The sequence below is a fragment of the Denticeps clupeoides genome, chromosome 11 (genome assembly GCF_900700375.1).
Source record: "Denticeps clupeoides chromosome 11, fDenClu1.1, whole genome shotgun sequence".
Classification (NCBI taxonomy): Eukaryota; Metazoa; Chordata; class Actinopteri; order Clupeiformes; family Denticipitidae; genus Denticeps; species Denticeps clupeoides.
In genome coordinates this window covers 817,241-831,554 of record NC_041717.1, presented here as the reverse complement: position 1 = coordinate 831,554, position 14,314 = coordinate 817,241, and the positions used below count along the sequence as shown (strand labels likewise).

General features: G+C 43.9%; 1 protein-coding gene across 6 annotated transcripts in view; it reads left to right on the top strand.

Annotated features, from left to right (window-relative positions):
- Positions 1–1,118: 1,118 nt before the first annotated feature.
- The window catches only part of arhgef2a (Rho guanine nucleotide exchange factor (GEF) 2a), a 40,545-nt gene continuing 27,349 nt past the window's right edge, over positions 1,119–14,314 (top strand). For all 6 annotated transcript variants that reach the window (XM_028995862.1, XM_028995860.1, XM_028995859.1 and 3 more), the window contains exons 1-5: positions 1,119–1,315; positions 4,013–4,175; positions 4,909–4,976; positions 5,147–5,210; positions 5,294–5,426. In XM_028995862.1, the coding sequence (XP_028851695.1) occupies positions 1,253–1,315; positions 4,013–4,175; positions 4,909–4,976; positions 5,147–5,210; positions 5,294–5,426 (491 nt within the window). In that variant the 5' untranslated portion in view covers positions 1,119–1,252. The remainder of the gene's footprint in view (positions 1,316–4,012; positions 4,176–4,908; positions 4,977–5,146; positions 5,211–5,293; positions 5,427–14,314) is intronic.

Sequence of the window (14,314 nt, the reverse complement as noted above, 5' to 3'; positions counted from 1 at the left end):
GAGAGATGGCAGTTCCAGGCTGAGAGAGTTCTCTAGAAAGAGAGAGAGATGGCAGTTCCAGGCTCAGAGAGTTCTCTAGAAAGAGAGAGAGAGAGAGATGGCAGTTCCAGGCTGAGAGAGTTCTCTAGAAAGAGAGAGAGAGATGGCAGTTCCAGGCTGAGAGAGTTCTCTAGAAAGAGAGAGAGATGGCAGTTCCAGGCTGAGAGAGTTCTCTAGAAAGAGAGAGAGAGAGACAGCAGTTCCAGGCTAAGAGAGAGAGAGAGAGAGAGAGAGAGAAGGCAGTTCCAGGCTGAGAGAGTTCTCTAGAAAGAGAGAGAGAGAGAGAAAGAGACAGCAGTTCCACGCTGAGAGAGCTCTCTAGAAAGAAAGCAAGAGACGGCAGTTCCAGGCTCAGAGAGTTCTCTAGAAAGAGAGAGAGAGAGAGATGGCAGTTCCAGGCTGAGAGAGTTCTCTAGAAAGAGAGAGAGAGAGAGAAAGAGACAGCAGTTCCACGCTGAGAGAGCTCTCTAGAAAGAAAGCAAGAGACGGCAGTTCCAGGCTCAGAGAGTTCTCTAGAAAGAGAGAGAGAGAGAGATGGCAGTTCCAGGCTGAGAGAGTTCTCTAGAAAGAGAGAGAGATGGCAGTTCCAGGCTCAGAGAGTTCTCTAGAAAGAGAGAGAGAGAGAGATGGCAGTTCCAGGCTGAGAGAGTTCTCTAGAAAGAGAGAGAGAGATGGCAGTTCCAGGCTGAGAGAGTTCTCTAGAAAGAGAGAGAGAGAGATGGCAGTTCCAGGCTGAGAGAGTTCTCTAGATAGAGAGAGAGAGAGATGGCAGTTCCAGGTTGAGAGAGTTCTCTAGAAAGAGAGAGATGGCAGTTCCAGGCTGAGAGAGTTCTCTAGAAAGAGAGAGAGAGATGGCAGTTCCAGGCTGAGAGAGCTCTCTAGAAAGAGAGAGAGAGAGACAGCAGTTCCAGGCTAAGAGAGAGAGAGAGAGAGAGAGAGAGAAGGCAGTTTCAGGCTGAGAGAGAGAGAGAGAGAGAAGGCAGTTTCAGGCTGAGAGAGAGAGAGCGAGAACTAAAGTGAGAGAGAGTGAGAGAGAGAGAGAGAGAGAGAGAGAGAGAGAGAGAGAGAGAGAGAGAAAGAGGCGGATTTAGGCTGAGAGAGAGAGAAGCTGGTGTGTGATAGAGAGAAGGCGGTTTTATGCTGAGAGAGCTCTCCAGCAGACGCAGCTTTTCTGTTTCCTATTTTTTGGTTGGAAACTGACGTACTTTCCACCATGTCTCGCATAGCGGACCTGTCCAAACTCCGCCAGGAGAGGATGCGGGAGATCAGCCTGAGGGTGAGTGGAGCACCACAGCCGCCGACCGTCCGCCTCCGCCATTCACTGCGGCGGTGCTCGGGCTTTATTATACTTGGTGTCGTTAGGTTGTCGGTAGTTACGCCGATGGCCCTAAAACTTCCTGCATAACGTGGACAAAGGGGTTTCGGTACTTTGAGACTCGTGTTCAGGTTGCCTAGTAATAAATGTGACGTGGGATAACGTGTCACAAATGAAAAGATAATAAAACAGATGTCTTCTGTCTCTGCGTCGTGCGTTCTCGGGAATGAGGTGGGTGACCTGAGAGAAAAGCACCTCTGAGAAGCCTGGAGTCTTGGAGAATAAGACCTGCCTGTGCAAACTAATGTTGCAGCCGTCAATAAGTGATTTCACAAGCTTTTTTTTATTGTAATCTTCTGCAACTACTGTTGTCTTCCTATTAATTATTTACAAGAATTAGTGTTCTCCAGCCATAGATTAATAACTCTAGAACTCTGGCAACAATTTCTCAGCATTTGTCTTATTTTGCGCTGAATAATTATCCTGCTTCTTGTTCTGACTGGGTCTGAAATTATGTGTTTAGGTGTGTTTTTATCTAATATTGAGTGCATCATGCATCATGTTTGGCTCAGATTATTTCTATTGGTAAAAATGTAGTGTTGGTGCATGTTGGGTAAATGTGTCACAGCTTTGATTGTGTAGTGATCTGTAACCGTTAGCATTGTGTGTGAAGTAGCTCTGTGTTTGTTTTTCACGTTTTCCCTTTTAGTATGTGTGCTTCTCTATTTGTCCAATTTTAATTCTTTTGCCTGTATCAGAACATGCACATTATCATCCAACTGATCTGTCCTAAAACCTCAAGGTTCTGCACCTGGACATCATGTGCTTTGGAAGAAGGTGCTTGGATGGGTCAGAGATTACAGGACTATTTAACTAGAGTAGGCAGATAAGAGTCACAATATGTGGTTATTGGTTATAATTACAGCTGCAATTTTGGTAGCAGTGTGTGGGGACGGAGCTTTGCTCAGTGGCACCTCAGTGGCACCTTGGTCGAATTGGCAACCTTACGATTACTGGGCCACTTCCTTAACCGCTAGGCCACCACTGCCCCAGATATGCATTCACAATTATGCCAATCATTTTTACTTATTAAATTCAACTGAATTTATGCATTATTATTTATTTACATGTAATTAAGCATGGATGAGAAATTTTCTTTACTTTTAACAGCTACCAGGTGGACAAAACAGTGTTTATTAAATGAATTATTATATTGTATTATGATATATTCAGTAGAGTGGTGCATTGACTGTTGTATAATTGCTTCTGGGTCTTGTTTTGTTGTGTCATGGTGCATTTGGTGTATTTTGTGTTACATTTCCATTTACTTTGTAATGTGTTTCACTTTATGTTGTAAGTGTTGTAGCTGGGTGAGGTTGAGAGTGTGTGAAATGAGGAAGTGTGAAATGGCATATGTAATCCATGTGTATAGTGATTAACTGATTATTTTCACATATTCACTGATTATGTTTTTTAATCTGATATGTGCTCAGTTTGTGTGTAAAATGTTTGTTGCAGAAAGTGGTAGAACAATTATTTTCATTTCAGATTGATGTGTTTGTGGGTGTATTCACAGTTCTGCTCTCTGCTTTGGCTCTTCACACAGGAAGTAGAGTGCAAACGCTTCCTCTTTCAGTGTTACTGAGCCAGAGGGGTTGCTATGGGAATGGCAGAAAAGAGAGCAGATGAATCTGTCATCATGCCATTTTTGTGAAAATGTGGATTGGGCCTAAGTGACAAGGGAGGCTGTCGTGACAGGTGGATCTGCTGGCTGGCAGATGAGGAAGAACCTGGGAGTTGGATGTTGCTGGACAGCTTTAATTATTTTACATTTACATTTAAGGAATTTGGAGACGCCCTTATCCAGAGCAACTTACAACGTGGTTTCAAGTCACCATCGATGAAGTGATCTGTTCGGGTTCATTAGGACCCCCAACTATGAATACAATCTTTTTATTCACTCTGTTGTAGATTCTATACATAAGTCAGACAATAAGAAGGTTACAAGTTAATCTAAAAATTCTCTAAAGTGGAAGGTCTTGAGCCAACATTTGAAGGTGCTCAGTGACTGAGCTGTTCTTACCTAAAAGGGTAGTTCATTCCACCACCGAGGGGCCAAGATGGAGAAGAGTCTAGATGAGGGTCTTCCCTTTTACCTTCAGAGATGGAGGGACCAGGCGAGCAGTACTGGAGGCTCGGAGTATACGAGGTGCAGTGCGAGGTGTAATAAGGGCTGTGAGGTAGGATGGTGCTACTCCATGTTTGGCTTTGTAGGCCAGCATCAGTATTTTGAACCTGATGCGTGCAGCTACTGGGAGCCGGTGGAGGGAACGAGGCACAGGGGTGGTGTGGGAGAATTTGGGAAGGTTAAAGATCAGTCAAAAAGACAATCTCATGGGAGGATAGCATCATTTTTAGTACCGAATGTTGAAGCTGTGCAGTGTCTTTTATGTCATTACTTTTGTCCAATCCTAGTCAGCAGAACCTGACTGACTATTTGTCACTCCTCAGCAGGCAATCACCTGAATTGACTAAAGTTATGGGTCAAATGCAGCAGTGTATCACACTGACAATCACTTCATTTTCACTTCATGCTGTAGCGACATATACTCTGGGTGGCTGGGTATTTTTTGACCCGTGTGCATGTGTTTGCTTCAGAATAAGGAGAAAGAGAAAATGCGGGAGCGTGAGAAAGAGGCTCGTGAGAGAGAGGCCTGCTACAGCAACGGACACCTCTACACCTCACTAACCGTTTCTGCAACGACTCTCTGCTCTGCCTGCAACAAGAGCATCACTGCCAAAGAGGCACTGAGCTGCCCCAGTGAGTTACATACACACTTACATCCACAGCCATACACCCACCAATGCATTCCCCAAAGTGTGAGGGAAGTCAGAACTCCCACACCGAGTTTCTCAGACACGCATAGTCTTAGAGAGGAACATTGCAATAATGCCACAATTACATATCATGCAAGCACACGAATGCACACACTTTCCTGTGTGCAGAACAACTGTGCAATGCTTGAGGGCATCTCAGTTGCAGCTGGTCCAGCAAGGCATTGGTAAATTTGTGCTGAGGGCTGGCCAGTCTGCTTTTATGTGGGTGTGGTTGGAAAGAGAAGATATAGATGCACAGAATTAGTGAGTAAGGTGACAAAGTGCCCCTGGTCTGCTTCCTGGCCATTGCAAGAAAAATTCTGGGGCAGTGGTGGCCTAGAGGTTAAGGAAGCAGCCCCGTAGTCAGAAGGTTGCTGGTTTGAATCCCGAGCCACTGAGGTGCCTCTGAGCAAAGTACCGTCCTCACATACTGCTCCCCGGGCACCTATCATGGCTGCCCACTGCTCACCAAGGGCGATGGGTTAAAAGCAGAGGACACATTTCATTGTGTGTCCTTTGCTGTAGTGTATCACAATGACAATCACTTCATTTTCATCGTCATCTGAGACAATAATGAGACATAAAGGATGAGTGTGTGAGGGATTGAGAGGCTAGGTGAAAAAATAGCAGTGAGGGTAGTGTGGAGCAGGATCATGTCAATTGTGTTTGCCTTTCAGCATGTAATGTCACCATCCACAAGCGCTGTCGGGACACTCTGCCCAACTGCAGCAAGATGAAACAGAGGGTAAGGAGAGACTGGCAACTGCGATGAGCTTCTCACTGACTCACTCTCTCTTGTCACTTACTCACTCATCGGCTTCAGAGGCTGTAGCTTCTTTCGCCTTTTCTGAATAAGCCCCATAGATGTTTACAGATACTGTGAGTACCTAACAGCACTTATTCTGGTTACCTCAGCAACAGAAGATACTGCTGATGAGGAACAGCTCAGCCTATCAGAGTGTGACCATGCGCAACAAAAGTGAGTATCTGTACTATATGTAGATTTTCCTCCTGAATTCTCTTCTTCAAATTAATGTTCTTTTCTTTCATTTTTCCTTGAAGCTCCCATAATGAAGGAGAGGCCTAGCTCAGCCATCTATCCCTCAGACAGCCTCCGCCAATCACTTCTCGGAACCCGGAGAGGACGGTCCTCCCTGTCCCTCTCCAAGAGTGTGTCCACCAATAACATTGTAGGGTGAGTCAGGCACCACCAGCCCTTTTGTGGTAACAGGTCACCTAATGTCTTGTAAGGACAATCAAGTGGAATAAATGGTTTCATCCATTTAATGGCATTGTGTGATCTGTATTATATTTGAAGTGGCATGTATCAGTATTGAGCATGGAGTTTTGAGTAGGCATGGAACAAGATATCATAATTCTATGTATCACAGTATATCTACCTTCTGGTCTCAGGGAAGGTCTGCATGGTCTGGTAAAAATGCAGTTTATTAAAAACCCATTTATGGCATGAGCAGAAATCACATTTCACTCTGACAGCAGAAGGCATATAAGAGTCAAATGTCTAAACAGACAGAAATAAAAAATGTCAAATTTTTCAGGGCAGTCATTCAGGGGGAAAATGAAATAATAAAACATCAAAAAATAAAATATAATATTCCTCAACAATTTGTCTACACTGCAGCACAGCACATGGTGCACAACAAAATGTGGCCTCTGCTTTTAACCAAACACCCATGAAAGGCGACCGGGGAGCAATATGTGGGAACAGTGCTTTTTTCAGTGGCACCTCAGTGGCGACTTGGCGATTTGAGGATTCGAACCGGCAACCTTCCGGTCCACTTCTTTACCCGCTAGGCTACCACTGCCCATGGCTTTGATGTGATGGCTGGAGACCTTGACTTGACAGCTTGCCTCTTCCTCCTGGTTGTCAATGCAAACCACTGTCATTTTAAATCCTCCTTGCTCCAGGACATTAATCCCAGTAAGGATTGGGAGGAGTCTAGTAATGATATATCCACCTACAATCCTGCATGGACATACGCAAGACTCCAGGGAACAGACAAGGGTTTAATAACAAAACCAAAACATGACATGGATTGGGAACACAACAATGATGGTTGACAACAATGACAAGTCGACTAGACACATTGAAGGTAATCAGGCAACACAAGACACGGAATACTTGAAAACCTGGACTGGAGGCCAGGGAAACTGCCGTCATTGTGAAACACTGCAGCACAGCACACGGTGCTCACAACTAAATGTGCCCATCATCCTCAGTGAGCAGTGTGCAGCCATGAAAGGTGCTTGGGTTTCGGTATGTGGGGATGGTAACTAGATCAAGGGTACCTCAGTGGCACCTTGGAAGTTCAGGATTTGAACTTGCAATCCTATGGGTAGGCATGTTGGGCAAACTAGAAAACATTTATCCGAAGAAACTGTTCTAGATCTAGACCCAAAATTAGGAATGAAAAACCTGGCTGACCCATCACCACTGCAATTTAACATGGCTGGACAAGTGTGTCCCTTGAAGGAAAACAATATGGAAGACAATATGTGCTCTTAATTGTCTGATTTATACCATTACCATTATTATACCCAGGGGTGCACATAACTGGTACGCAGTTACGCATGCGCGACAAAAATTAGGAATGCGTAGTGACAATTGTGTCACCACGCGCCTTTGCGTACTTGACCATCACGTTTTCAACACCACTATCTCATTTAATCTTACACGTTGCTTGTCACCAACTAAATGTCCAAAAAACAACAGACATTAAGCAGCTTCTTTGGCGTTTCGCCACCAGCTAAGAAACGCCAACCGGAGCCAGAGCCGAAGAAAAGATTTTTTTCGGAAAAGTGGCTCCAAGATGTGCAGTGGCTGGAAGCTAACAGTGAGCGCACTGAAATGTGGTGCAAGATTTGCCGCTCGCATCCACATATAGCAGACAAATCAGGTGCGTTTTACAGGGGCTCAAAGAATTTTAACCATCCTTTATTTGAGAAACATGAAAAGAGCAAGGAGCATGTGAATGTGGCGCAAGTCATTGCTAATAAACAAGCTAGCCGAGAAGAAATGTCCAGTCGCCCGCTTAATAGATGGCGAGACAAGCTAAATGAAGAACAGCAGCAAGCTCTGTCTAATATTTTTCTCCTCGCTTTCCATAAAGCTAAACACGCACGTCCCATGTCTTCATATTCTGAGGATATTCCTTTACTGAAGCGGCTAGGAGTAAATGTCGGAGTTGCATATCATTCACGTGAAGGGGGCACACGAATCGTGCAGAGCATCGCTCACACCATCAGCGGGGAGTTACGAGCCAAATTGCAGTCTGCCGAATTTTGGGGGCTGCTTTTTGATGGATCTGAGGACATCACAAAAACTGAGCAGGAAATCGTTTACATTGTGTCTGTGTCCAGCAACGGAGAATTTACGTCGGACTTTCTTGGACTGATTGAACTGGGTACTGATCGAACCGCGCAGGCCATAACAGACTGACTTGTGAGACTTTTCCAGAACGCAGGCTTGAATGACTGGGCAACAAAGTTGGTCGCTGTGTGCACAGACGGGGCTGCTGTCAACGTCGGTATGTACAACGGCGTTGTGCCAAAACTCCGGCAACTTGCTGCAGTTAGAGAATCCCTTGTGCACATTCTGTGCACGGCACACACACTGGAGAATTGCTTAAAATCAGCTGATCGCAACGTTCCTTACTGTGAGACATTTAATTGCTCCGTGGTCAAGCTGCTGCAGTTTTATTTGCAAAAAGGTGGAGCAAAAAAAATAGCTGCCCTGAAGAAGCTGTGTGAAGAAAATGGGATCCCCTTTGTGAAGCTGGGTAAGTTTCATAATATCAGGTGGTCTGCATGGAGGCATGAAACACTGTTAAAAATATCAAGACTATTGCCAGCCATTAAAATGCAACTGGCTACGAGTGATAACAGTGACTTGCAGCATATCTGTACAGAGCGTTTTCAATGCTTTCTGTCAAACATGCTTGACATTGGCAACATTTTAAAGACCACATCCATTAGGTTTCAGAAGGAAAAGCTGATTATTGGAGAATGTAAGGATGAACTCATGGTGGCCATTGGACAGTTCACCCTTCTGCTTGATAGTGAGGGCCACTACAGAGCACACACTGTTTCTAATGCTGATGCTGACAGAGACAAGACAAACTTACTCAGGGGGTTAATTGAAGAGTTTGAAATCAGATATGACTCCCTCAAGTCATGTGATCATTTCTTAGTATTTGATCCTTCAACATGGCCTCAGGAAAAGCAAGACCTCCACATTTTTGGAAACATAACTGTTTGCAGCATTCTCAAGAAATATGAGGCCATCTTGCATCTTGACAAAGACACCACTGTGACAGAATGGATGCGCTTAAAGCAGGCAGGAAAACGCCTGGGAGCCTCTTCTGTGTATGACTTGGTCCAAATAGTGAATACAAGTAACCCAGATGCTTACTCCAACATCAACAAGGTGGTTAAGCTGTCTCTTACACTGCCTTTAAGCAGTGCAGCTTGTGAGAGGGGATTCTCACATCTCAACTTGATAAAAACCAAGTACAGATCTCGTCTGTCACACGCTCATCTCTCAGCCCTGTTGCACATTCACCTGTCAAAGCAGACCACAGAGACATTTGACCCAAAGCCAGCTGTTGACCTGTGGATGGAGACCGTTAATCGGAGGCTCAACCAAGGACAGGCAGGTGCATCTGCAGCATGTTCATCATCTACCATGCAGGAAGCTGAAGCAGAGGTCAGTGGGAGCAATACTGAGGAGGACAGTGAGGAAGACTGCACTTATTAAGACCACGCTATGTATGGGGTGAGTACCAAACACCATTTCCTGGTACTCACCTGAGTAGCTCACTAAAAATATTATGTGCACCCCTGATTATACCAATTTAATAATATACGATTCAGTGTATATTCTTGCAGTGAGGTATGGAACATCTAACAGCTGCCAAAATATAACTAAAAATAAAGATGACCAAACTTAAAATGTCATCCCAAACAAGAAGCAAGGAAAAACCAAAAAGTGCTAGATGTTCAGCACCTAAAAGTTTGCACACTGAGACAAACATGTAGAAAACACAGTATTAAAATTCACACTTTAAAAGTGGCTTATTCATTCAATGAATACATGTTCCTGGTGTTGTACTCAAACTTTCTCACAAGGTGGGCTTTATGTTCTTTTCTATTTTTAGAAGATCTGAGTTATGACGTTGATCTTTTTTTTTTTTTTGGTCTACCTTGGTAAATATTGAAATTTAGATTTTGTGTGTAGTTATTTTATATGAAGATATACTATGCGTCCTTTTAGGTATTGTGAATGTGAATTAATATGGCCGGTGTCTTCAAGTTGTAGGTTAATGTTTCCTTTACTAATCCTGTTTTCCTACTGAGGGTTAGTTTTAATATTTTTATATGCACAGTTATTGGATTTACAATTTGTCACTCTTCATTAGGAACGTCTTGTAGTTGGTTACTTGTATCATCCACGGACATGCCAAGAAGATGGTGTGTTATGGGGTGGGTGCCGCGCTATTTTGGATGGGGCCTTGTTTTTATTTCAGTTATTTATTTTTCCTTATAAATATGTGTAATATAATTATGTTTGTTTTTTTTCACTCATCTTACTTCACTTCCCACTTTAATGCAGAGGTCTACTTTGAGAATTTTTTTTTCTTTAATTTATACCCAGGGCTAATTCTGTACCGATGCCAGGTGGGGGCAACATTTTATTTACTAGTCTCTATTGTAGGGGACTTAACAATCCTATAAAACATACAAGCAGAGTATGACGCTCTTATGACACATCAAGTTACAGAAATTATACTTCAGTCCAGAGCTAACTATTATGAACATGGGGACAAGGCCAGCAAGTTATCACAACTCTTCTCACCTCTCTCCACTTGCTCCCGGTAGCTCAAACTCTTTCACAAGCCACCATCTCACTGCTTTTAAAAAAGATCAAATATCCTTTGTGTTGTTGGTCCTACTGCCCAATCAGCTTGTTGAATGCTGATTTTAAACTGTTATCAAAATTGTTAGCTTTAAGACTGGAATCAACCCTTCCGAGCATCGTCTCTGCAGACCAAACAGGATTTATCCGAAATCGACACTCTTTCTCTAACTTTAGATGTCTGCTTAATACAATTTATAACAGAAGGCTTTCATATCACTGAAAAGGCTTTTGATAGAGTGGAATGACCCTATCTTTTTCATACACTGTTTGGTTTTAAAACAAACTTCATTTTATGGATTAGGATACTTCATTCCTCACCACAAGCATCTGTTAGAACAAATATTTCCCCCTCTATCTATCGTTCAACTAGGCAGGGTTGCCCCTTAAGACCATTATTATTTGCGCTTGCAGTTGAACCTCTTTCAATTGCGCTTAGGTCTAACACTCAGATTACTGGAATTGTTAGGAATGGGCAGGAGGTGAGAGTGTCCCTTCATGCAGATGACCTCTTGTTATATACCTCTAACCTACAGGTCTCAATCCCAGCTGCTCTTACTTCAATCATTCTCTCAGATTTCTGGTTATAAAGGGAATTTGAATAAAAGTTAATTATTTCCCATTAGTCTTGCTGCTAAGAATTACAAACTTCTTGCACCTACGCCCCACTGGCTGCAAATCACCAGTTCCCTCCATCTTTAGTTGATGATCTGTTTGCTATTTGGTCAAAAGCTGCCATTCTCTGTTTTAAAAACCTATACATAGACAATGTCTTTGCCTCTTTCTCACAACTGCTTCATAAATATTCTCTTCCTCAGCAGTATTTCTTTAGATACTTGCAGATGCGTAGCTTTGCTCATCATACTTTTCGCACATTTCCCAATCAACCCCCAGACTCTGTGCTAATTCATTAGAAGTTTCTGCCTGTGCCACCCAAGACACCCCATCTGACCCAGTGAGCTATCAGGAATCCAAATATAGGGCAAGGTTGGAGAAATACCCCAAGAACAGATGATATAGTAGTAAAATAACTCATCCAGAAATCATTCAACAAGGGACAAAGAAAAATATATGGCTAAGGTGGCAATGAGAGCCATGGCATTTATCACATTTCCGAAACAATTCCGAAAGTCGAGACTTAAAGATATGCGCCCTGTATATGATCTTAAATTGAATAAGTCCCAGATTAGCACAAAAAGTGGTACACTCTCTCTGGCCTGTTCCCAGGATTCCTTATTATCATTGTGCAAATTCAGGGATGCACTAGCAGACATACTGGAGAATAAGTTGCAGCAATGGGAATGGGCACTGGAGGAGGAATAAAGCTTGGCCTGAGGTAGGCAGACTGAAGGTGAGGGGGAACAGGAGTGGGAGGGGGACTCTGGCTTCTCAAAGAGGTGAACGTGGGCAGTGGAGAATAGGCAGACAAATGGCTTGAGGATAGTCTGTGAGTGTGGGTCAGATGTGGGGCAGTGGTGGCCTAGCAGTTAAGGAAGCAGCCCCATAATCAGAAGGTTGCCGGTTTGAATCCCGACCCGCCAAGGTGCCACTGAGGTGCTACTGAGCAAAGAACTGTCTGCACACTAGGATTTTGTAGTCAATCCTAAATTTGATGGGTAACCAGTGTAGTGATTGTGGTCAAATTTCCTTGTTCTAGTTAGAACTCTGGCTGCAGCATTCTGTACTAGCTGGAGTTTACTAATTCACCTACATGAGCATCCAGACAGTAATGCATTGCAGTAATCTAACCTTGATGTAATAAATGCATGGACCAACTTTTCTGCATCATGCATTGAAATGATATTTCTTATTTTCGCAATATTTCTAAAGTGAAATTGAATGAAAGACCTAGATCCTTTACTTCAATACTTGGTGAAATAGAAAGGCTATCCAGGGTTATGGTGTAGTCAGCCAGCTTATGCCTGGCTGCTTGAGACCCAAGTACGAGAGCTTCTGTCTTGTTAGGGTTTAACAGGAGAAAGTTGGTGAGCATCCACTGTCTAATGTCCTTCAGACAATTCTCTATTTTGTTCAGCTGCTGCCTCTGATCTGGCATTGCTGATAAATACAATTGTGTGTCATCAGCGTAGCAATGAAAGCTAATACTGTGTTTGCGGATGACGTCACCTAAAGGTAACATGTATAGGGAAAAAAGCAACAGACCTAGGACAGAACCTTATGGAACATCAAACTCTATTTTACTATGTGAAGACCATTGATGTCCACAAACTGAAATCATCACTGATAACATAATTAATGTCGTGGAAATTATTTCCATCACCGAGCGTCTGAGGAGTCACAATGAGAAACAGTTAAATGAATTTATTAAGGCTTTATTTACATGCGCGCATGGGAAGACTTGCTATCCGAATCCCCAAAGATCTGAACACAGTGTATATATGGTCAAGCAATTTCGAAACCAAAACACTGGTGTTTTTCTGTGCTTGTCAGTGCCAGGCAGCCATAATCTCATACATCTGAACACAGAGGTAAAACTGTCAGACCCAAAGATTTACAAATCTGTTTTCCATGGCTCTGGATAAGAAACATTTAAGAAACACTTTTCTTTCACATTAAACACTTTGCTATAAAATTTCCTTTCTCATTAGTATGAATCCAATCCAAGAAATACGTTTGTCATATAATTTGTCATCAAAGAATTGACGTCACTTTATAAAATAATTTTGCTCTTCACATATAATATGAGGAAGCACTTCCTCAATGCGAGATGCAAGTACTTTAGCAAACACCTTTACATCAGAATTAAGCAGAGAAAGAGGTCTGTATGAGCCACTGGAGGATGAATCTTTGTGAAGTGGCTTGTTTTTGTAACTGATGAGCCAGTAAGCAACCTGCCTTATTGCCATATTCATTATATGCATCATGTCTGCGTATCATGTCTGCTCTGCCTCTTTGGAATGTCACCTCTCTGGTGGGGAAGGACCTGGAGCTTGTAGAAGAGGTTGAGCAGTACCGGCTAGATATAGTCGGACTCACCTCGACACATAGCATTGGCACTGGAACCCAAGTCCTTGAGAGAGGTTGGACACTCTCCTTTGCTGGAGTGCTTGGGTGAGAGGCGGAGGGCTGGGGTTGGCTTTTTGTTAACCCCAAGGATCTCAACCTGTTTTCCACCGGGGAACAAGAGGGTAGCTTCCCAGCACCTTCGGGTTGGCATAGTGCTCCGACTGGGGACTCCATTGTCCTGCTGGAGGACTTCAATGTTCACGTGGGCAATGACAGCATGACCTGGAGGGGTGTGATTGGGAGGAATGGCCCACCAGGTCTGAACTCAACTGGTGTTTCTTTATTGGACTTCTGTGCAAGCCGCAGTTTGGCCATAACAAACACCATGTTCAAACATAAGTATGCCCATCGGTACACTTGGTACCAGGGCATCCTAGGTCGCAGGTCGATGATTGATATTTTAGTCATATCGTCTGACCAAATGTTTTGGAAACTCGGGTGAAGAGAGGAGCGGAGCTGTCAACTGATTGCCACCTGGTGGTGAATTGGATCAGATGGCAGGGGAGATGCCACGTAGACATGTTAGACCCAAACGTATAGTGAGGGTCTGCTTGGAACACCTGGCAGAAGAACCTATCAAGATGGTCTTCAAATCCCACCTCCGGAAAACTTTGACCGCGTCCCAAGAGCCGTGGGGGACATTGAGTCCAAATGGACCTTGTTCGGCTCTGAAATTGTTGAGGCGGCTGTTGCTAGCTGTGGTCGCAAGGTGGCTGGTGCCTGTCATGGTGGTAACCCCTGTACCCGCTGGTGGACATCAGAGGTTAAGGGAGCCATCAGGCTGAAGAAGGAGGCCTACAGGGAATGGCTGGTCTGTGGGTCTCCAGAAGCAGCAAGTGACAAAATGTCAGGCGTCGGAGGAGTTTGATAAGGACATAGAGTAAGACTACCGATCGGCTCCAAAGAGGTTCTGGCAAACCATCCGACGGCTAAAGAGAGGATGGCAGCAACTAGCTCACACTGGGGCTATAGGGCAGTGGAAGGAATAGTTTGAGGAGCTCCTTAATCCCAAAGCGCCTTCCAAGGTGGAACCAGAGCTGGGATACCTGAGAATAGACTGTCCAATCTCAGAAGGGTCAGAAGTTGCTGAGGTAGTGAAACAGCTACACGGCGGCGGAACC